We start from the raw sequence: 22,685 nt of genomic DNA on the forward strand, positions 1-22,685 counted from the left end.
TACAGTGGATTATTTTTAGGAACAAGCCTACTAGATAAGTTTCTTTTTTAAAAAATGTTTCTTTTGAAGAATAGTCTTAAATATCAAAAAAAAAGTAACTTCATAAGAATTGGAGCTACATCTTGCAAAAATGAATCTGTGTCCAAAGCTGTAGCCAACATAAAAGAAAAGCCAGCACAAAGAAGGAAATGTGAAGGTACCTGAGGGAAAAGAGCTTGTTTGGGCATCTTTGTTGTGAAGGTTTAGGAAATCACTGTAACACTATACACAATCTTTAGTGGCGTACTAGCTAGCATAGTTTTTCTCTTTTTTCAGTTCATAGACCCTTTGTAGAAATGAATACAATGTGACTAATGTAAAAACATGGGAGCAGTCACTTTAAGTACCTATTTCATGTGTCCAAAACATGTCCACTGAGAGATTAGTATAATTGTTGGTATCACTGTGGACATCTTGGAGGTTTGTTTTTTAAAAAGAGATCCTTAAAAACATCAGATCCAAGAACAAGTATCTGGATATTATATATACATATGTATATATAAAATAAAATATATGCACATACATGTTATATACTTTTTTTGACTTAATGTGTTTTGAACATCTTTCCATTTCCATGAAAAAAAAACATAAGAAAATCATCAATGTTATGACTGTGCAGAATACTATTATATGATTATGTATAGTGCACTTTTTAATGATCTCTAAGTGGACATTTAGGTTGTTTCCAGTGTTTCGCTAAAGTAAATCATGCTGCCACTTGTATCCTTTGTTCTAGATCAAAGTGAATGGCACATTAAAAGTTTTTTATACATACTGCTGTTGTGACCTTCAGAAAACTTGTCCAAATTATATTTCTGAGAACAGTAAATGGAAGTACTTGTATCCCTACATCTTAGCCAACCCAAAATAATGTTAAACTTTTTAATACTTGCCCATTTTATAGGCAAAAATTTGTTTTAATATTTTATATTTATATTTTATTTCTTTGATTGCTAATAAAGTTATGTTTACTGGCCACTTGTTTGTCTCCTTTTTGTGAATCTCCTGTTATACTCCTTGATTACTTTTCTATTGGTTTATCTTCCAGTAGTTAAAGGTGAGGAAACTGAGGTCTAAATAAATAAAATGACTTTCCCACGGTCACCCAGCAATTAGTGACAGAATTGGTCGTCATAGTGTGTTTGAGCTGGAGGGGAATCTTTAGAGATTATTGAGTCCCAACCCTCTCATGTTATAGAAGCAGAAACAGAGGCCTATAGATATTAGGAGACTTGCCTAAGGACAGCTACACAGTTCATTAGTGACAAAACCAGGAATCATGTCTCATGAAGAGGGAAAGGCAAGTAACATTTTAAAGCCTGCTATGTTTCTTACATGTATTTTCTCATTTAATTCTCACTACTGTCCTACTATTCCCATTCGAATAGATGAGGCAACTGAGGTTCTCAGAGCTTCGGTGATTTACCCAGCATCATACACTTGCAAAACTGGGACTAGAATCCAAGTCTTCTGATTCTTAATCCAAGGAGGAGGGAGGGTATCATTGCTTCTGAGAATAATAGCAGTAGATATGTTTCTTGGCTTCACTCAAATATTCATTTGATAAAATATAAATTTTTCTCTTGGGAACTTGTAGGTAAAACTCTGCCTCTGTTTAAAAGCTCTTGTTTAATACTGACACCGATCTGACAGTTATGAACTTAAGGAACTTTTCATTATAAGCAAAAGCAGATCAGGGATCATGTCTTATACTTATGGGGGAATAGAATTGAAATCCATGAGCTAGAAATGACCTAAGTTTTTTAAGGTAGCAATGTCTGGGTTGAAACTCTCAGTATTTCCTTAGAACTATTTTTATTCTATAGAGAATAAAATCTTAATATATAAAAGTAAAATGACATTTGGGTTCTCTGAAGTGTAAAATGGACCTCAAATCATCAAGGGCTCAAATAGGAACAAAATCGAAACCATGTCAATTACATCCTCCGTCTCTAAAAAATCCTGTTAATCTTCATTTCTCCACAGAGCTCAGAATTTCAAAATTATATTAGAGCTAATTTGGTTGCAGTTTCATCTTATAGAGGTCAACAAAGATTCGTGTTGACTAATATATAACTTTGTTGACACTCTTGGTTCAGTTATGTAGAAATTAGGTGATGAAGTCTTTGGCATTTCTACTTTCCAGAGAGATCTTATAAGTGTATGGATTTATGTTTTTTTAAACCTGCTAGTTTCATCTGAAGAATTGGGGAAAATGGGAGAATTTAACATGTTGATAGAATCTTCCTTTTTTTACTTCACAGAGGACTTAGAAGCATATTGAATAAGGGGCCAACAATTAACTCACATTCTAGTCTTCGATGGTGGTGATCTCTTAATCCTTATAGTTTAATAGATGTTATTTCTTATCTTTGGTATTGTTTTGATTTGCTATTTTGGAACAAGAGTTGCACATTAATTAGCACTTATAGATTCTGATAAAGGCTGGGATTTTTGTTTTGGTTTGCCTTTTTGTTTTTTCTCCTCTCCTGTAGCTTTTGTGATTGAATGAATGTAAAAAACAAGAGTGGAGTAGTTGAGAGCAGTGGCATTGCTAAAGCCATACCACTTTTAAGCACATGCGGAGATGGTCCATAAGAGTGTGAACCATTAACTCAGACTGCCATCGAAAAACAGGTATCACCAGAAGTAATTCTTATTCTAGAATCAAACATAACAGTCCTTTAAAATATCCTTTGGAATGCTGAAAAGAGATCAAATGAAACCTTCAGAATGGTTATTTATTGGGGAAGAAGAAACCTCCAATTTCATTCATCCGTTGTAGCTCCACTTCCTCATTTTAATGCTCCATCCACAGTGGCGGTGGTAAAGATGTCCTACACCTACTGCGATGGCAGTGTGAGAGGGGACATCACCTTTCCATTTATTGCTTATTGCAGTTTGGCCTGTTTTCAGACAGAATTGCTCTGTGGGTGCTTCTAGTGGAGAGCAAAGGAAATAAAGTAACAGCAAGAAATCAGCATTTACACGTGACCTGTGAATTGGCTAATTTTAACATGCAGTTAGTTAAGAAATGATTGCAGTTTGAGGAGTCATGACCTCAACTTTTCATCAGCTCCATTGGATTGTGCCTCAGTTTGGAAATGAAGGAGATATGCGGGAAGTTTTAATTGTACCTGTGTGATTTATCCCTAGTCAGCTCTTTAATTTCTTCTGGCTGTCTGAGGTTTCCGACATGCTGTAAATTTCCCCAACTTTTTCATTATCTGCAATTTCTTTATGACTCGTGAATCGGAGTGGAGAGAGAGTGTGGATTTACAGCAGAGATAAACATGTCCATAAAGTCTGTATCTGTGTCAGTAATTGTACTGCTGTCAGTGACTGTCCTGTTTTACAGGTCCCTCTTGGGAGAGGAACAGGCTTCACCACTAGCAGCACTGAAGTGCTTGCTTTGATTTGCATTAGCTTGCTGGGAGATTAGGTAGGAATGGTGGAATAGGAATTTGATACTGGACCTTGGCTTCTCTTGTTTGTTCGTTTAAGGTCAAATGACTTTGTTTTGGATAACTATTGAAAATAAAATATGGACAATGTTCATTTCCTAAGTGAAAATGCAACTTATATTGAAATGGTAGATGTGAAAAATCTTTTCTAACTTCATTTTATACAATGCCTTTAAAATGACTTTCTTTTCTGTCATTGTTGATCATTAAATTTGGTTGTTTTTGTTTTTTTTTTTCATCTTTCCATTTTCTTAGAATTGAAACAGGATTTCTCTTTCAGATCATTCTTTCCTCCTCAAGAGTGGGACCAGCTCGTTTTGGTGATGACTACATCAACTATTAATGGCTCTTGCCTGACTGCTAGAAGTGGTGCGCCATTAGAAAGGAAGTCTTTAAAACAGAGAAATTCTTAATATTTCTGTCTTTAAAGATCCTTCAGGATCTTTCATAATTGAAAGAAACTGAAGTTAAGAGATGCCCTTTTAAAATAGATGGAGAAGCAAACACACATACTTTTCTTCTAGTACATTTGATATATAAACAGATCCCTGAAGAACCAAAACTGTCCTTCCTTGCCCTGAACCTTCTGCTAGGTAGTTTAAAAGCGTAGTAGGTGGCAGTACAGTATAACAAAGAGAGGATAGATGCACGATAAATCTCAATCTTTAGTCGGCATACAAGTCCATATAATATGGAGAGTTATCCAGTTGATCTCTCCGTACTTTTAACTTCTCTTCTGCTTGCATTTTTTTTGCCGTCATTCTACCATTAGATGGGAGAGGGAAGATTAAAGGAGATGATATGATACAAAATTATTTGGCTCCTTTCCAGAAGCTGCGATGAACAGTAGAGTTAGAGAAAATTATGGCTAAAATGAAATTTAAAATGACCTGAGGTTTTAATTCTTTATCTCTCATATTGCCATAATAGGATTTCTTCCTAACACGGGATAAACTACTTACTTTGAGAGGAATAAGCTACACAGGCCTCTTCATTTGTCAGGCAGTCCTTGTCCTCCTAATGTTTCAGACATCAGGCACCATACCCCTGAATACTTCAGAACTTACCATGTAAGAATAAGGAAAGTTTCCTACATAATCATAATGCTATTCTTACATCTATGAAAAATTAACAATAATTACAAAATATCTAATATCCTTTTGCATTCAAAATGTTTCTAAAAATCTTGCGTAGATGTTTTTTTAAACCAAGATCCATCCTATCAAGGTTCAGGCAGGCATTGCAAATGTCAAGGCATTCATAGGAGAACATTTAGTACTAAATTAGAAAAACACTTTTTCACTCATTTTCTTCTTTCCCATCATGCCAAGCAGTGTTCTTCATGGTAAGTAGCTTGTGAAGTTACAGTTGCCTAATTCTAATTTGGGAAAACTTCTGTATGGCTTACTGGGTCCAATTTAACAAACATACACAGTAACCTTAAAAAATCAACCAAATAAAATCCCAAGTCATCCTCTTAACTTGGTGCTTTAATTCCCTATTTTGTTTTATGAACTTAAAAATTGTTTTCTTTAATACCATTTTGCAAGTGGTCAACGTCATTTTTTTTCTTTCGTCTTTTATCTATTTTATGCAGTCTGATTGTGAACAGTCAATTTGGACTAAGTTAAGGAGTTTTACCTTTCTGTCCACTCAATTAGTCAGAAATGAGTGAGGTATCTAGCAAGTCTGACTGTTCAGGTTGAAAGGCTTGCTGTTACTAAGACTATCTGTCTCCTCCCAGAAAATAGTTTTATCAGTAGGGAAAATATAGTATTCTAGCTTTGCAGGGGAAGCATTTTTTCTCCTGGTTGGAGGGAAAATAGTTTGTGGTTGTTTGCTTCTGTTTTTGCTGCTGTCAACTCAAGTTTAGTAAAAACAAGGGTTTGCTTAGCCAACGATCTCAGTGTTGGAGAATAGTGGCATTAACAAAGAAAAGAGCAACACAGTAAAAATTATTTGAACATAAATTTGTGTACCTGCTATTCTCTGAAATGGCTCCACAGCAGGAATTCATAACTTCCTATTAAAGGATTAACATAGGTGCAGTAGAAGAATGATTCAGTAGCATCTCTACAGATTGAAAAAAGACAAGCAGTTTCTTTTTCTCACTCTCCTTAATCAGACTGAGAATGGAATCTAAGAGTAGCCAGGCTGGAAACTAAAGGGAGGGCTGGAGTATTGATCTCTTAACTACTTGAAGAAGGGAAAATTCTTGGGTGAAAATCCTCATGTGGTACTTGACTTTTTAAGATCCCAGACTTATTTGGAGCTGTAGATTAAAAATAATTTTATTTCAAGTTATCAAGTAAATGAATATTAATATAAAAAATAAGTCAGGAAAAAAGCCTCTCCACTAATTTGAGAAGAGTTAAGTCTTCTTTTCTTTCAATAGTTAGTTATGAAAACATTTTAAACGCCCAGTGAGCCTGCCACTCCCCAATCCCTGCACTGGCACAAGTGCTCTTTCTCTCTCTCCACACACACACACTTTTTTTTGCTTCCTTGAATTATTTGGAAGTAAATTTCAGACATCAGGCACTTTATCCCTGAATACTTCAGAGGTCATCTCCTAGGTATAATATAGGGAAGGTTTCCTACATAATAATAATGCTATTATTACATCTAAGAAAAATTAGCAATAATTGCAAAATAGCTAATATTCATCTACATTCAAAATTTCTCAACTGATTCTAAAAATCTTATGTAGGCTTTTTTAAAAACCAGGATCCTATCAATGTTCAGGCAGGCATTGTAAATGTCGAGACATTAATAGGAAAACATTTAGTACTAAATTCTGTACACCAGTTCTTTTAATAAACTATTTACCAGGTTTTTCTCATGGTAAATATATATTTACTCAAATGACTGTCATTTTCCTCAAGAATATTGAGTTTTAAATTCTCTCTCTGCAACAAACCTACTTTATCAAGCTTCTTTAATCTGTTTCTGGTATTCTCTCCTTCTAACCAAATTAGCTGCAGAATCGATCTTTTCTCTAATAACTACTCCACTCTGCAATCAAAGTAATATTTTTGAAATGCAGATTGGCACATGACCTCATTCCCTACTTAAAACCCATCAATGGCTTCCAATTGCTTTTAAGATAAAATAAAAAACCTTTAACTTGGACTTCCAGTTCTGCATGATCTGGCCTTTCTCACACCATGCATTCCTCTTGAGTGTGGGTCCTACAGATCCCTAAAGAGGAAAAAGTGAGGTAAAGAACTGGGGGAACACCTCTTGAAAGGGTTGAAACTTGAAGTAGGACCCGATGGCTAATATTGGCATATGGGAGGAAGACACTTCAGACTAGGAAGCAGTTTTTGTGTGCATTGGAAAAGGGAGGAGCTAGATGATGCAGAGCCTGAAGGACAGGCTGAGAAATCATTTTCAAAAGTCTGCTAGCAGTCCCCAGAGAGAATTGAAGGGCGAAGTGATGGGTTAGAGAGACTACCTAGGGAGCTGTTGCAGTCCAAGAACGTAGTGACTGCCTATACTGGGTAGGACAGTGTAAATGTAAAGTAAGGGACAGTTGAGAGATACTTTGGGAGGAAAATATAAATTGTAACAGATTAGAAACATACAAGAGTCAAACGATTTCAAGATTTTAAGCCCCTGTAACTAGGAGAATACAGTTTAGTATAGAGGTGGGTTATGCATTATAAAACCTCAGTTCTGTTTGCTAAAGTATTGTTAAGGCATCTTTGAAATGAATAACTTTAAACTATTATCAGGGTTTTAGGCTAAAAGATTGTTGATATCAGATCTATTAGTTAGAATGAGTTTAACTACATATAAAAAATTCAAAATAATTATGGCTTACACAAGATAGAATTTTTGTTTTTCCCCATAAAAAGGAAGGCTGGAGATAGACAGGCCCAGGCTGGTAGGGCAGCTCCATACTGTCATCAAGGACTAAGCCCTCCTTCTTTTTATTTTACTCTCTTAGTGTATGGCTTCCATCCTAACGGATCCCTCATTCTCCAAGATGACTGCTAGAGCTCTAGCCATCAAGCCTGAGTTAAGGGCCAGAAGAAGGTGGGAAGGGAGAAGGGCAAAAAGGGAGTCCCACAAAGCTGACTCCTTTTCCCTTAAGCAGCCTTTAGGATTTGCATAGTAGACATCAGGACCAACCTAGCTGCAAAAGAATAATCTTTTATTCTGGACTGTAATTTTGCTTGCTAAAAATTGGGGTTCTGTTGATAAGGACAAAAGGAAAAATGGGTATTGGGATAAGTAACCAACATTTTCTGCCACAGGAACAAGAGCCCTGTGCAAGAACATTGATTGGTCAGTAGAAGTAGAAGAATGTGAGGTGATAGTTACGTTGAGAAAGCGCAGATTAGTGGTTTTAGAAGTTCATGTATGGATATTAATCTGTGAATTGGACTTCATTCTTATAATTTGATTATCTCGTGTGAACTCTACTGCTTAGCATAATAAAATTTGCTAGTTAAAAAATAGTTTAAAAACTATAATGTTCTTTATTATAATATTAATATAACTATATATTATATAATTAATAAACTATTTTTATAATGGCTATACTGCTAGTTTTTGGAAATCTAACTCCTAAGGATACTTTTCTGCAAAATACATGGAAATAGATTCATATAGAAGCATTTTTTGAAAACTTAGCTCAAAATGCCAAATAAATCTATCAAGTTTATAGTGTTTAAAATGGTAAAGACCAGCATTTTACTCCTGATATATAAAGATGAACCCCTACAAAATAGCACTTTGTCTACTGTAGAATATGCATGATTTTGCCCTACTCTATGGTGACTGAATTCTCATCCCCTCAATAGGATCAATATTAAGCCAGCATTCTTTACCTCCTCGATCCATATTAAACCTGTCTTGGAAAGAGTCTGTTTATTGGATAATATAGCTACACCGGAGCTCTATGACAATATCTTTTGCTGCCTCATTAACTCTGGAGCATTAGAACAAGATAAAAATGCCCTTAAAGCCTCTTATCTGATGTCTGGTGTAACCTGCTGAAAGCAGGAGTGCCATTAGTTTATGTTAGAAATCAAATGGCCCTCTCCAGCACAGGAAGTACTGATTAATCCTGAAGTGTCCCTGGAGGACTCTACAGCTGTCAGAGAGGTGGTGACTGTCCCTCACCAAAAGGGAAATCTGGGCCAGAGGTCTCAGTGGGGCGTTGCTTTAAGAACCTGCACGTGGCTGCCCCAGCTGTTCTGCTTTGCCTAATGAATTGTTTTACAAGAAGAGGCTGGGTATTGTCATCACAAGCCGCCTGCCTTAGGGACTGGAGCAGGCCAAATAATAAGTAATGTTAGTGATGGTAATTGAAATGTGATGGCTCTCCTGGGATATTTACAGCCTTAGAGCTGGCGGCACTTGTGGATTGTCCTGTCCTCCCAAGGCCCTGTTTGAAGTGTGCCTTTTTATTTTTCTCAGTTTCTGTCGTGTGACTTTTTCTCTCTCCTCCCCACTACAGATATTCATTAAGAGAAGCAGTTTTGGAAACATTATAGTAGCTTTAATCAGAAAAGGAATGGCTTTGACTTTTTCTTTTAAATTATCAACACTGCAACTGTAAGAAGAGCCACCACCACATCTTCTTAGTCTCTTCGGATACCAGTGCAGAGATCTCTCTAGGTTTTTCAAGAAACATTGTAAATGTAATACAAGTATTATAAGCTCTTGCTTTAAAAAAATTTTAAATAGTATAGAAGGCTATAACATGAAAAGTAAAAACCTCACCTGCTGAACTTATTAGAGGTACCCACCACCAGCGCTTACTCTATGAACACTTGTAGACATTTTCTATGTATAATCAAGTTCATATCTGTTACCACATACAGATGAAATCATAATATACGTACTGTTTTGTGACTCGTTTTTCCACCCCTCAGTGTATCTTGGAGTCTTTCCACAGCAGTACATGTAGATTTGCCTCATTTCCCAGTTGCTATGCAGAATTCCCCTGGATGTACCTAATTCTAGACTTACAGTAGATGGTTTGACTTAAACCTTTTGAGTGAATCCTTATTATACCAATTGGTTCCACTCACTGATCTGTGTTCCATGGTTCAACCTATGATTTGATGTGAAGTGATTTTCTTTTCATCCCAGGACTGTTTTAAAATAGAAAGTACTGAAGGTGAAACTTTGGAGGGGATGGTATGAGTTTTGTCATAGACCATCAGCTGTACATATGTGTAGTGACATGCACCCTGCTGTGTGTTTTAAATTTTTTGCTTAGTTAAATAAGGAGTGTTCTGTCCCAGATAGGTGTGAGGAAAAACAAATAGCCTCTAACGGATGTCAAAGGCATTGACTGGAGGCTTCCTCCAAAGTTGAATGAGTGTTTTCTCCCCTAATTTTCTTCTTCAGAAGCTCCAGGAATCAAGTTATGAAAGCATTAATGGTCGTGGGAAATGATTTGTCAGCACGTGGAAATGAGGACTTAGGTTTCTTGTGTAACAGCTTGGCTAACAAAGCAAGTTTGTGTCTCATGAACTTTATGGGCCTTGCTACGAGTGGCAGTGTGATGAATGAAGCAAAGCAATTTTCCAGGAGCATTTCAGGTCAGTGATGGGAGAAATCAGTTGTCTTCTCAGGCAAACAGAAACCTAATTTTAGTTGCATCTGTCTTCAATAGAATCTATGTAAATTGAGTGGTAGAAATTTTCACTGCTATCAAAAATAGGAACGTTGTATGTCTTTTTAAACTCGAGGCTCTTTAGACGCATTTTCTCAACCCTTCAAAGTTCTGGTTTGCCTAAATATTATTGAAGAGAGGTCATACTAATAAATTGTGAAATGCCAACTAGTTTTGTTTCAAGTTTCTTATATGATGTTTTTTCTCTCCTTGTTGGTCATTTGAATTGCTGCACAATGTTTAATAATTGGAGGTTATTATTAATAATAATTATTGTTTATACCTGATTTGCTTTTTGTCTAAGCCTTCAGTAGATTTGTGTATAGAGATTTCAGGGACTCTTGTGGGCTATTGGAGGTCCTCCACACCTGTGCTGTTCAAAACAGTAGTCACTAGATGCATGTGGCTATTTAAAGTTAAATTAAAATTAAAATTCCTTAATTGTACTAGCAAATAGTACAATTACATGTGGCTACTAGCTACTCTATTGGACAGCACAGACATAAAACATTCCCTTAGGACAGCACTAAGTTAGGGGTTTCCCTAAGCCATCAGAAGATTGTACATTCATGCACATATGGACCTGTAATTAAGTTGTAAGGGAGGCACAGTAACCTCACATCATAATTTGGCCACCTGGCGGTGTAGCAGCCTCCCAGGGTTTACCCTGTTAAGCCCGTATGTGGCAACAGAAAGATAAGAAAGTAGCCACCATCAAACATCTCTGGCCTAGGGCCCCCCAAAATTTGAAATCCATTATAGACCTGCTCCGATTCAAGGCCTTTTTTGTCTGTCTCCTGATTTTCTATTCTACTTCCTTCAATTCATGAATGAGTCCCTTCTACCTCTTCTATTCCATTTATTCTTTCCCAAAGTAGATTTAAAATAATCTCCTCATCATCCTTGGTTCTTATTTTAACACCTGACCCTACCAAGGGTTCACATCTATATCTTAGGGTTTAGATATTTATCATAATAAATAAACATTTTTTATGGCCTACTGCAAAAAGCAATGTGCTAAACCCTGGCTGTCAAAAATACATAAACTCCTTTCAAGGTACTTACAATCTGATTAGGATGACAAGGCAAATGTGTAAAAAGATTACAGTGCAAGAGAGCCTGTATACTAAATGCCACTTGAGTACCATAGGAGTTCAGAAATGAGAGATCATAGGGGGCTGAGAGTGGATGGGTAGAGTCTAAAAAGGTGGTATTTAACCCAGAATGAAAGAAAGAAATCTAACATATCATCTTTGGCAAATTAGTTTCCTCCTCATGGTAAGAGTCCATGTAGTAATTACTATTTGATTAACTTACACAAATCCTTTTTTTCTCATACCTATTTTCTGTGCTGACAGCCTAGTTTGCTAGTACAGTAAAAGGCATTGTTCGATTGTATATTCATCCACATATGGACCAGTAATCAAGTTGTTAGGAAGGCACAGTAACCTTATGTGGTAATTTGGCCACCTGGCCATGTAGCAGCCTCTCTGGGTGTTACCTTGTTAAGCCTATAAGTGGCAACAAAAAGATAAGACAGTAGCCACCGGCAAACCTAAGGTGAATTTGACCTGCACCTTTACAATGATGTTTATTATTTCTGCTTTCTATGCTGAATGGATTTACTACTAATGAGAGTCTCAAACACCCTTAATTTTTAAAATATATTAATTTCTTTTAGTCTCGTACATGCTAAGTGTTAACTTATGACATGCAGTGATGATTTCTGAATTTTCATTAGGCACAGCTCATTGTTGAAGCACTGAAGCAGTTGATTCCTATTACAACTAATTCCTATTTAAATAAACAAACGAGAACTTTAAAAAATGATTAGCCAGAGCAGTTTTTAAAATTCACAGCAGCACTGATATATATCAGTTCTGGCTTGGCAGACTTTGACCCAAGGCTGTGCGGTATTTTATTACCCCCAGACACGTAAGGACACATACTTATAGCACCACTTTTGTAGCAGATATTTTTATAACTCTACAAAATGATTAGACTGATATAGAGCAATTCTCTAAATTCATAGGTATTAAAATATTCTGGCAGCTGTCTCCTTTTTGCCTTTAAGTTGTACTATCATGATGAGATAAGACTTCACACTAGGCCTGATCAGTACGTGAATGAAGTGAGGCATGGTATACTCTTGTTATTGACAAGAGTTTTTGTCGTTATAAAAAGGAGAAATCTTGGAGGAGAGGTTCTCATAGTAATTCCAATTCAATTCTGTAATCTTGTTTTTCAGAAACCTCCTTACTATGAAACATATTCTATGTAATCAAATAGGAAGTTATGGTATAAAAATGCCTCTGAGTTCTAGCTGAAACAACTTAGTTTGTGCTCAAAAATAATATTTTTATCTGGAAGTTTGAGGTATCGTAGAGTTTAAAGAGTGTGTAGGAGAGAATCTGGGTAGAAGAAACTTACTGGTAAATTGCTATTAGGGTACAGGCTCATTTGTTCTCAAAATAGATGTCTAGCAACCCCTAGACTCTAGGTCGTAGTCCTCAAGGTGGAACCGAGGGTCTGGAAGGTTCTCATGTTATGATCTCAACAACTCTCTGACCTCTTTTCCTCTAAGTACTTCCTGTGTCCTTCCAAGTATCTCAGAGTCTTTTAACTGGAAACAATTTACAGTTAAAAGATTGTTTTTGTTTTTGTTTTTGCTGAGAAATATGAAAATTTCAATGGCAAGTGATTATTGGTAAAACCATTTTGGAAAACAAGCAACATCTACTAAGGCTGATCATAAGTATATCCTGTGACCCCATAATTTCAGTGCTAGATATATGCCCTAGAAACAGAAATGCAAAATTTGTATACCAAAAGATGCATGCAAACATATCCAGAGCAGCACTATTTATAACAGACCTAAATTAGAAACAATCCAAAAGTTCAATGATGGTAGAATGAATAAATAAATTATGATGTATTCATACAATATAATAATATATAACCATGAAAATGAACAACTATTGCTATGTGCAACAATATGTGACTGAGTCTCAGAAACATAACCTAAGTAAATGAAGCAAGACACAAAAGAGTAGTACATAAGATACAGTATCATATATATAAAGTTCAAAACAAGCAAAGCTTATCTATAGTGATATAAATAAAAATAGTGGTTGCATTGGAGGGTATGGTGGTGCCTGGGTGGGAGCATGAAGGGGGAGGCTTCTGGGGTACTGATAATGGTTATATAGATATATGTTGGTTGTTACACAGATGTGTTCGTTTTGTGAAATTCCTCATGTGCATACTTATGTTCTATACATTTTTCTGTGTGTATGTTATACTTTAAGAACTTAACTAGATAAAATATTTTTAAAGGCAAATAGTGGCTGAGATAGATATTGAGACTAATTCACTCTGAAGTCAAATAGTCAGTGTGTCCTTTCTGGTTTGATATGGAAAGCTCATGAAAGAAGGTTATCAAGCATTAGTAGTTTTCCAGCCAGTCTGGAAAGAGGATGTTGCAGAGGAAGAGAAGGAACCCCCCAGATTTCAAAAAATTGCTTAGAGCAAACCTATTAAAAATGGATAAAAATAATAAGAATTGTTTTCTGGTATTTTTGTCATGAGTAGTTGTGAATGTGTATAATTTTTTGTGCCTTAAAAGTTTGCTTGTAATGTAAATATCTTTAGTATTAAAAATTTTGTACCCAGAGTCATTAAATGAGTTATCACTGTAATAAAGAAAGAATGGTAGTGGCTGTGATTCAGTAGATGGCAGTATTCCCTTTGAAGTTTTTTGTTAAAATGTGGGTACACAGGGGTAATTCTTAGTAACTTTTTTCAGTAGAAGTGATAAAGGGCCATGTACTGGGACAAGTGGACCAGAAAGAACATTTTCATGTTTTTGCCCATTTGTTGTTTCATGTATTGCTGTACATTTAGAGTCACAAATCTAAAGGACATATTTTTCCACATAAAACCCTAGAACGATAGCCTTGAAGAGGAAGTGTGTTTAATGTGGTATTGCTTTAAGTGGCTATTAATGGACAGAATATTCAGAAAGGTTTTGGCTATGTCTTTTTTTTCTTTTCTACTTTGAATTTAGGAATATATATAAAGCAAGATTGAGATAATGGCTAATTGCTTTGGACAAAGATGTTACCAAGATTTATTGATGAGGTTAGGATGTGCTTGAGCAAAAATTAAAAGAAAAATTAAAGTGATTGACCAGTCTATTTTTATTGGTTATTTTAATACAAATGAAATAATATTTGAATAGTTTCTCTTTCTTCAAATTGATATTTTCTTAAAACAGTAGTGCTTGATGAAAACACTGGGGTTTAAGAAATCTTGTAGCATAAAGTAGTTTTAGTTGTAAGGAATTTGACATGGATTAGAGCAATATTTCGGAGAAGTCAAGAGTTTTCAACCAAAGAGCTTTAAAAATGCCCGTCATGCAGAATGGGAAGCCAATGATCAAACTAGTCAGTCAGTTGACGTCAAAAGAACTACATTCAAATCCTGACTTTTCTCATTATTAACTATTGATTGTAGGCAAATCACTTAACCTGCCCAAGTTTTCTTTTTCTCATCTGTTAAATATAGGTGACAAATAACTGCTTTGCCTTCCCCTTCCGTGTAGGTTGTTAAGTGCATCAAGTGGGTGCATTGTCTTTAAGAGTAGCGTGTTGATGTTAATGGACTTGACTGATGGACTCTAGTTGTTTCTATACTCTTCAATTTACTTTTTGTTTTCTACCTGTAGGCACCGTGTGCCTGAGAAACATTGATAAGCACATCTTTAACAGCCATTATTAATGAGTACACCTACTAATAGGTACTGTGCTAAGTGCTTTAAGTGCATAGTCCCCAGAGCTTCACAACTGCACAAAGTTGGACCACTGACCCCATTTTCTTCTTCACAAAGGTCTAGGCTAGCCGAAGAGCTGTGAATCTAATTCAGGTTGTCTGACTCCACAGCAGTTGCTTATAGGATATTTTGCCTGCCATGAAATGCTTTCTTTTTGACTTGTCCCAGCTGGTTTTATAGAAGCCAGGACCACTAAACTGTTTTTATGTATTGGATAGTTCATATTAGGACATTAGGGCTTATAAGAAAATTCATGATGTTTTGCTTTGGAGTTATTAAGAGAATCCTAATGCATGCAGTTATTAATTTGGGAGTAGGTAGAGTTGGTGCTCCTGTGTTTGAAATCTTGAGCCTCTGTTTCATCTTCAGCTTAAGTACATACAAATCGTTTATTGATTATTCAAACTCAAGGAGGGGAACATAACACTAACCCGATCTAAAGAGTGGTAATATTAGGTTTGAGGATGTATTGATTTTCTTTGTAGACACGTCTCCCAATTATATTTTATTTTAATATTACAACTGGTTTGCCTTTTTCATTTTTGTATATTTGTGTGTGTGTGCATGTGCATGTGTCCACGCATGTGTTCATATGAACTTCAGGAGGTTTTCCATTTATTGTAATTACGATAGTCATTGACATTTTGCATAGAGATGACATTTTCTGGAAAATACATTTAAAACTGATAATATACTAAGAACTAAAGATATTTTTGCTGTTTCTATTAGGTAGAAACAAATATACCTGAAATTTTCTTTGATAAATATATTCTCTTTCAATATTCTAAAATTATTGTTTTCAGTGAAATATTTCTTTTTGAAAGTATATCTTCAAGCTTCCCTTATAAAAATATAAAAATTACTTATTCATGTTTTGGCCATATTCTAATTTGCCCAGATTCTAATTGTCACTTTGTTTTTTAAATAAATTTTAAATTTTAGAATAGTTTTAGATACTTACAGGAAAATTGTGGAGGATGTCCATATAACACACAGCTTTCCCTGTTATTATGGTACATTTGTTAAAATGAATGAACTTCATTTTTTTTTTTCACTTTTTCCCATACTTTATTCAGATTTCCTTAGTTTTACCCTAATATCCTTTTTCTGTTCCAGGTCCCAGCCAGGATATCAAAATTAAATTACATTTAATAGTCATCTCTACCTTTAGGCTCTTCTTGGGTATGACAGTTTCTTAGACTTCCTTTGTTTTTTGATGACCTTGACAGTTTTAAGGAGTACTGGTCAGGTACATTGTAGAATATCCCTCGCCTGAGATTTGATGTTTTTCTCATGAATGTGGTTTGCCTTTTACTGCACACACTAGGTTATATGGGGAAATTGGCCATAATCATAGTATATGAGGGAGGCAGATTAGGATTTGAAAATATTGGCCATGGATAACCCACACAAAGATAAACATTAACAGCATTCTTTGTTGGCATTGAAACATTGGCTGTAGTCTTTATATATTCTTTATATTTTATCATTTTACAGAAGAAGCCAGTCCTAATTCTGGCTGAAAAAAGAAGAGTCTAGGTTAAATGATCTGCTCATGTCCCTTAAAAGTTTCTTTTCTAATTGCATCTATTGGGGCAGTTAGCATGGGTTTTAATGTTACTCCTAAGAGCTTTATTTAATCTGTATTGGCCTCTTAATTAGTAATGGGCAATTTGGGGTGAATTGTTAATTGATTAAAATTGTAGAAATTATATGCAAAGCTCTTTTGTCACTGCAGCCTAGAACAGTATAAGATTAAAACAGAACCTGGTTTAGTTACTATTCTAAGACAAATACATGAAAAGTATTATTTTAGTAGTTTTGGTTTGTATTCCAGTCTGATGTTGGTTTTAACTCTGCTAAGAATTATTGTCTTTTAACTCACTGAGGTCCTCAATTCTACTCCATTAAGGGCCACTTTTCTGCCAATCAAAAGCAGCATCCCTGAGATTGATTTTTGTTACAGTGGATAGTAATGGCTGCCTAGTGACAACATTTCAAACTCTTTTATGTAAACAGAAAGCAATCAAATAAGTACTAATCCAAGGATTATGTGGACCCAAATCCCATGGCCAGGAGAAGAATCTCTGCAGTGTATGTCCCTGGCTCTTTGCCTTCTGATGGCAAGCAGCTCTTCTTCCTGGAAAGCTCTCTTGCTGCTTGTGCTGCCTGTTAGATTGCAGTATGCTAAGACCACAACACTCCTGCAGCTCCTGAATGGAATTCAAAAAGACACTTACATTTCCATAAATAAATTAGGAATTCAGTGGTTTCTTCGGGCTAATCAGGGCAGGCTGATAAACCTTGCTAGCTGTTTAATAAATGAATTGTGACTGATTACCTATTAATATGGACGCCTCAGGAATTCACCCAGGGGGAAGCAGAGCAGTGAAATAGAGAGGGGCATGGCCCCTTGGGAAATCAGGGCTTCATGTTTGCAGCTTAAATATCTCTGTGAAGTATCAATAAGGAGGTAATTGAATTTTGAACACAAACATGAGCACCGAATGGATGAAAGGGGGAGGGGGGATCTGATCATCTCTTCTCTGCCCCTTCATTCTCCCCTCCCCTTTTCCTTAGAGACCACTCTAGTAAAGATAGATGCTAAATCCATTAAATAAAGATTAGACTCTGTCGTAGTAGAAAATGGCAGCTTAACTAGATCCCTGGGCAAATTGGGGCCTTTTGCAATACAGAAAATTAAAATATACATTTTTAACAAGTGTGCTGTCTTCCTAGCAATAATGCCAGGCTAGCTTGTGGGGTTTGCTCCTCTTTCAGATGGGCTTTTGTGTGGACAGATCACTTTCTCTTGTATTAATGCCAATCTTTTCTGTGTTCCTGGAGCAGAAGGGGCTGGGTTTATTTATTTATTTTTAAAGCATCTGTTGAGGCCTTTCCTCTAGCATCCTGCTTGCTTGTAATCAGAGGAGTGGGAAGGAGATTAGTGTCCCATGAATTGACGGTAGATAAATGTTCCCTCCCCTGAACTGGTGGGTCCAGAAGAGCCCAATCACTTGTATTTCAGGGATGATTGGAGACTGTACAGCCGAGCACGAGGAGGGCTTACAGACTGAAATAAACATTGATGTTTTAGATGCAATTTTACATGGCTTTATTTCCTCTAGATAAGGTTATTGATTTGCTTTGTCCTCCTATTTTAAGCCAGATAAAGTCATATTAATGTAGAAAAAGAAGAATTGGCTTCATTTGGTTATAGATCATAAAAGTCACCCCTTTTTGAGCAATAACTAACAAAAAAAAGCATCAAGCCTTAAATACTTTTCTTATCTTTATGTCAATACCCAGTATTAGCTTTTTGAACTAGCCCTTGCTTATGTCAATCTGCATTTCTGATGACTCTTTCCTAAAGCTTCAGCCAGTCAATCAAGTATTAATTGAGCATCTGTTAGTTGTGTGGCATTGTTAGTTGCTGTGTTCAATGGTGAAAAAGTCTATCCGCTGCTACCACAGATATTTAAAAACAAAGCTAATCATGTCATATTTCTACATATAAAAGTTGTTTGGTTCCCTGAGTCCTCATGATAAAATTCACATTCCTCAGGCTTTCACAAAAGGACTTTCCTAAAATTGACCTAGCCTGTCTCTTCAGTTTTATCTGGAAAAATTCTGCATTATCCTTGAAGGCCATTTCAAATCCCACATTCTCCAGGTAGTGTCTACCTATTCCTTTAGGCAGAGTTAAATTTTATCACTTAGTGTGGATTCTACACTTGTGGCTCTGAGGAAGAAAAAATGTACAACTTCTTAGTCTCATTAATAAAGGATTTTGTGTATCATTTGCCACATGTTTTTGCAAATATTCCTAATTCTTTATTTCAACTTAAGAGGTATCTTGATCAAATTTTTCGTTGATTTGTCCTTAGGACACTTGCTTTATTTATAATTTAACTTTTTTCGTAGTAATTTTTAATGTTAAGGAAAGAGTCTGTTTGCTGTCCCTATCATTACTGCTACCTTAAGTTATTTATCTCTACAGAGCAGAAATCACTTATTTAACCTGATTGCCACAGTTCACAAATGGCCCGTGATGATTTTGAATGCTATTTCTCAGAGCCAAATAGCACAAAATATCCTGTCCTCAACAGCCCTACTCAACTCCTGTAGACTCAGGCCTAGGGCTGCTTTCATGGAGTCAATCCATGTTACTCCTGAGGTAGTTACTGGTGTAAGCTTCTCTATGCATGGGGGTAATGCTCAAGTGTTTGTGTTGTTTAGGAAGATTTTGTAGCTGTGGTTCTTAACCTAAAAATCCATGAATCTTCCGAAATTATAAACAAAATTGTATGTGTGTGCATATACATGTATATTTTTCTGCAGAGAGTATCCATGGCTTTTATTAGATATTTTTAAAAGGTCTCTATTATGAGTTGAATTGTGTCTCTCTAAAAAAATTACAGTAGAGTCCTAACCCCTGGTACCTCAGGATGTGACCTTATTTGGAGATAGGGTATTTACAGAGGTAATAATTGAGTTAAAATGATGTCATTAGGGTAGGTCTAATCCAATATAACTGGTGTCCTTAGAAAAAGAGAATATCTAGACACAGAGACATACATAGAAGAAAGACAGTGTGAAAAGATACAGGGAGAAGACAGCCATCTAAAAGTCAAAGAGGAAGACCTGAAACAGATGACCCTGAGAAGGAAACACCTTGCCAACACCTTGATCTCAGACTTCCAGCCTCTAGAACTGTGAGGCAATAAATTTCTGATGTTTAAGACATTCAGTTTGTAGTATTTTGTTATGGCAGCTCCAGCCAACCAATATAATCTCTATCAGTTAGAATGCTTTCGTCTGCAAATGATGGAAAACCCATCTAAAGTTGCTTAAAAGGTAGGGATGTTCCATATAACAGGAAGTCCAGAAGCACTTCAGTTTCAGGGTCGGTTAAGTCAGTGACTCGACATTATCATCAGAGACCCCTATTAGTCCTGTCTTTCTGCTGTGCCACCTTCAGTGCGTAGGTTTCCTGTTTCAGTTGGCTTCCATTCTGTTTGCAAGATGGCTGCTGCAGCTTTTAACATTATATGCTGACAACAATATCCTGAGATAGAAAAGGCAATTGTTTTCCCCCTGTGCGTCTTATCAGTGAGAAGAAAACCCAGAAGCTCTGAAGCAGGTTTCCCCTCACATGCTGTTGGACAGTGTTGGTCTCATTCCTGTGTCTATACCAAGTCCCTGTCCAGAGAAATGAGACGCCGTCATTGGTTTAGATGGACCAGTAATGATTCGCGCTCTGGGTCCAGGAAGGGGCCCCGTCCTCCACCAGGTACAGGATCACTGTCACTGGACAAAGACAGGGCTCTGTAACAATTCCTCCTTCCCTCACCTGGCATTGTGGTTACTTGTTATGGCATCTGCTTTGTTCATACACGCAGGTGCCTGGAGGTACAGGTGAGGATGGGCAAGGCCAGACAACTTCTGGATGTAGGCGGTCTCTTCTTTAAGGCCTCATGATAGCTTTAAAAGTTCAGTTTGGCCGTTGATGTTACTGCTGCTTTTGCTTCTTCTGTTTTGTTTCTGCCTCTGTTTATTTGTCAATGTACAAATCTACATGGAAAGGAAATTCTGGCATTAACTTAAGCTGCTATATGAGGTAGCTGTGCAAAAGGTTATTTATAGACCCAAATACTCTTCTCTCTACGGATTTATAATCTGAAAGGAATTAGTTCATAGACTAAAAAGAATTAGGCCCCCTGAGGTGGCTGCTGTCTTTAGTTAGCCCAAATAAAAACCTTTGATTGTTCCCTGTCAACTTTATGTGGTTCTACATGCATATGGAGGTTTTAAGATCACTAGATGAAAATTACTTTTTATATTAATTATTCATATTAAGGAGGGTTTGTTTACCTTTTGTACTTCTTTCTCATTTTTCTAAATCTTTTATACTTTAGGCAATACTAGTTTTCACAAAACCCTTCTAGTTAATGTCTACTAAACATTAACTTACTCTTTATTTTTCCAATCACTAATTGAAATCTGGATTATAACCAGTCTAATACTCCGTGGACGTCCTAACAGATACTTTTCTCAATGTGATTTAGGGCAGTTTATAATCACTACTTGTGGTCTTGAGGCTAGTTTTCAATTCATGAGACTCATATATCCTGGCTAGTTTTAATTAATTTTGCAAGGAAGATGCCAGGAGAAGCAGAATTAAATGCTTTCTTATAATCAAGTTCTTTCATCTATTGGGTTCTTGTCAGCCACTAATCTTGTAATTTTATCACAACAAAATCCAGAAGTTTCTTTGATATAGTTTGTTCTTTATTCTTGTTCTTCATCATTTAGTACTCATGGTTTGGATAACCTTATATTTATGGTGGTCTTAATCAGAATTGACATTTTGGGGGAATGTCTCTAGATTTATAATAGTAATTGCCAGAATTCATTTTCAACAATAAGATTTGGGGATGGGCTTTACATTTATTTGGTCTTTTTGTGTGATTGTATCTACCAGAGTCGAGTCAAGAGTAATATTATCAGGGAAATTTTTAAATAAAGAATTGTTAACTAAGTGAAAGCTGGATAACTTCTAAAAGTGTAAAAGAAGACTCTAAAGTGTGCCAAGGTAGCAATTACAGAAAGCTGCTACCCCCAGGGCTGAAGGAAAGTACATCACAAAGGAACCCAGAAACTTAGAAGCAGTCCCACAAGGCTGAGATTCAGACCTCTGAAGAGAGGACGGGACTGTCACAGGATCATGCTACCCCGTGCCAGAGAGTACTCTGCTGGTGAATTGCAGGAGCAGCCACGTGTCTGGAGGGAAGAATCTTAGCCAGAGAGAGTCCTTCCACTGAACTCAGGGCCACCGCCTTTCCCAAGGCGAACGTTGCCGAGACCCCTGCATGCCAACGTGCATGTCGCTGTGCAGGAAAACCACACACTGTAAGAAGGACATTTCTTCTTCCTGCTTCAGCCTTGCAGTGTCCCACCGGTGCCCCCTCTCTTGGCAAACTTAACACTGAGCAGGCTGACAGAGGAGAAATGTAGCCTCCTGCAAGGTCCAGCTCTAGTGCCACAAAGCAGGGCAGAGAAGGGTGAGTTTAAGAGCTGAGAGGCAATAAATGAATAACTGACACAGTGAATAAAAGCTTTGTGTAATGTTAAATCTCACAATTTAAACTATTTTGTTTTGCATCATGAATATTTTTTGTTTTGTTTCACTTTTTAATAAACATTTATTGCTCTCAAAGCAGGTACACCTGTAAAATTTACAATTGGCTGTGTAGCATTCACTACCTAGTCAATGCCATCTGAGCCAGTGATTTATTTAGCTGTAAATGTCCCTCAAAATTGGCCACTTTTCACAAAAGGGTATGATAAATATTAATCAATAGGTTTAACAAATTTTCAAAATTAAAAAAAAAATTCTGATAGTAATTGGAAGACAAAGCATGAATGTGATTAGAAGATGGCTTTTCTAACCTCTTAACCACATTAAATTCTCCTGATTTGCTTTACAACTAGTCCTCTCTTCTAACCATTTTGTTTTTCTTGAACTGTTATTATTCTTTCCCAATTTTTTAGCCACATTGAGTCCTCCTCTTCCTGACTTCCTTTAGCACCCAAATGTTATTTATACTTGTCTTCTCAACTAAATTAAAAATTTTAAGGCCCTTGTTGTCAGGGACCATATTACTTTTGTGTTTTATAAAACAGTATTGTGCAAATGCCTGTTGTGTCTTTG

At 36.3% G+C, this 22,685-nt stretch overlaps 1 protein-coding gene across 6 annotated transcripts in view; it reads left to right on the forward strand.

The window, feature by feature from the left end:
* LIN52 (lin-52 DREAM MuvB core complex component) overlaps window positions 1–22,685 on the forward strand; it is a 73,997-nt gene that overhangs the window by 25,847 nt on the left and 25,465 nt on the right. Inside the window, exon 6 of one of the 6 annotated variants that reach the window (XM_036238992.1) lies at window positions 7,456–7,929. The exons of 3 other annotated variants lie outside the window; for them this stretch is intronic. In XM_036238992.1, coding sequence (XP_036094885.1) covers window positions 7,456–7,505 — 50 coding nt within the window. In that variant the 3' untranslated portion in view covers window positions 7,506–7,929. Of the gene's footprint in view, window positions 1–3,783; window positions 3,934–7,455; window positions 7,930–9,872; window positions 22,684–22,685 lie in introns of those variants that run through there. 2 more of the 6 variants (XM_036238993.1, XM_036238994.1) reach the window with 2 other exon arrangements.

The sequence above is a fragment of the Rousettus aegyptiacus genome, unplaced genomic scaffold (genome assembly GCF_014176215.1).
Source record: "Rousettus aegyptiacus isolate mRouAeg1 unplaced genomic scaffold, mRouAeg1.p scaffold_m13_p_3, whole genome shotgun sequence".
NCBI lineage: Eukaryota > Metazoa > Chordata > Mammalia > Chiroptera > Pteropodidae > Rousettus > Rousettus aegyptiacus.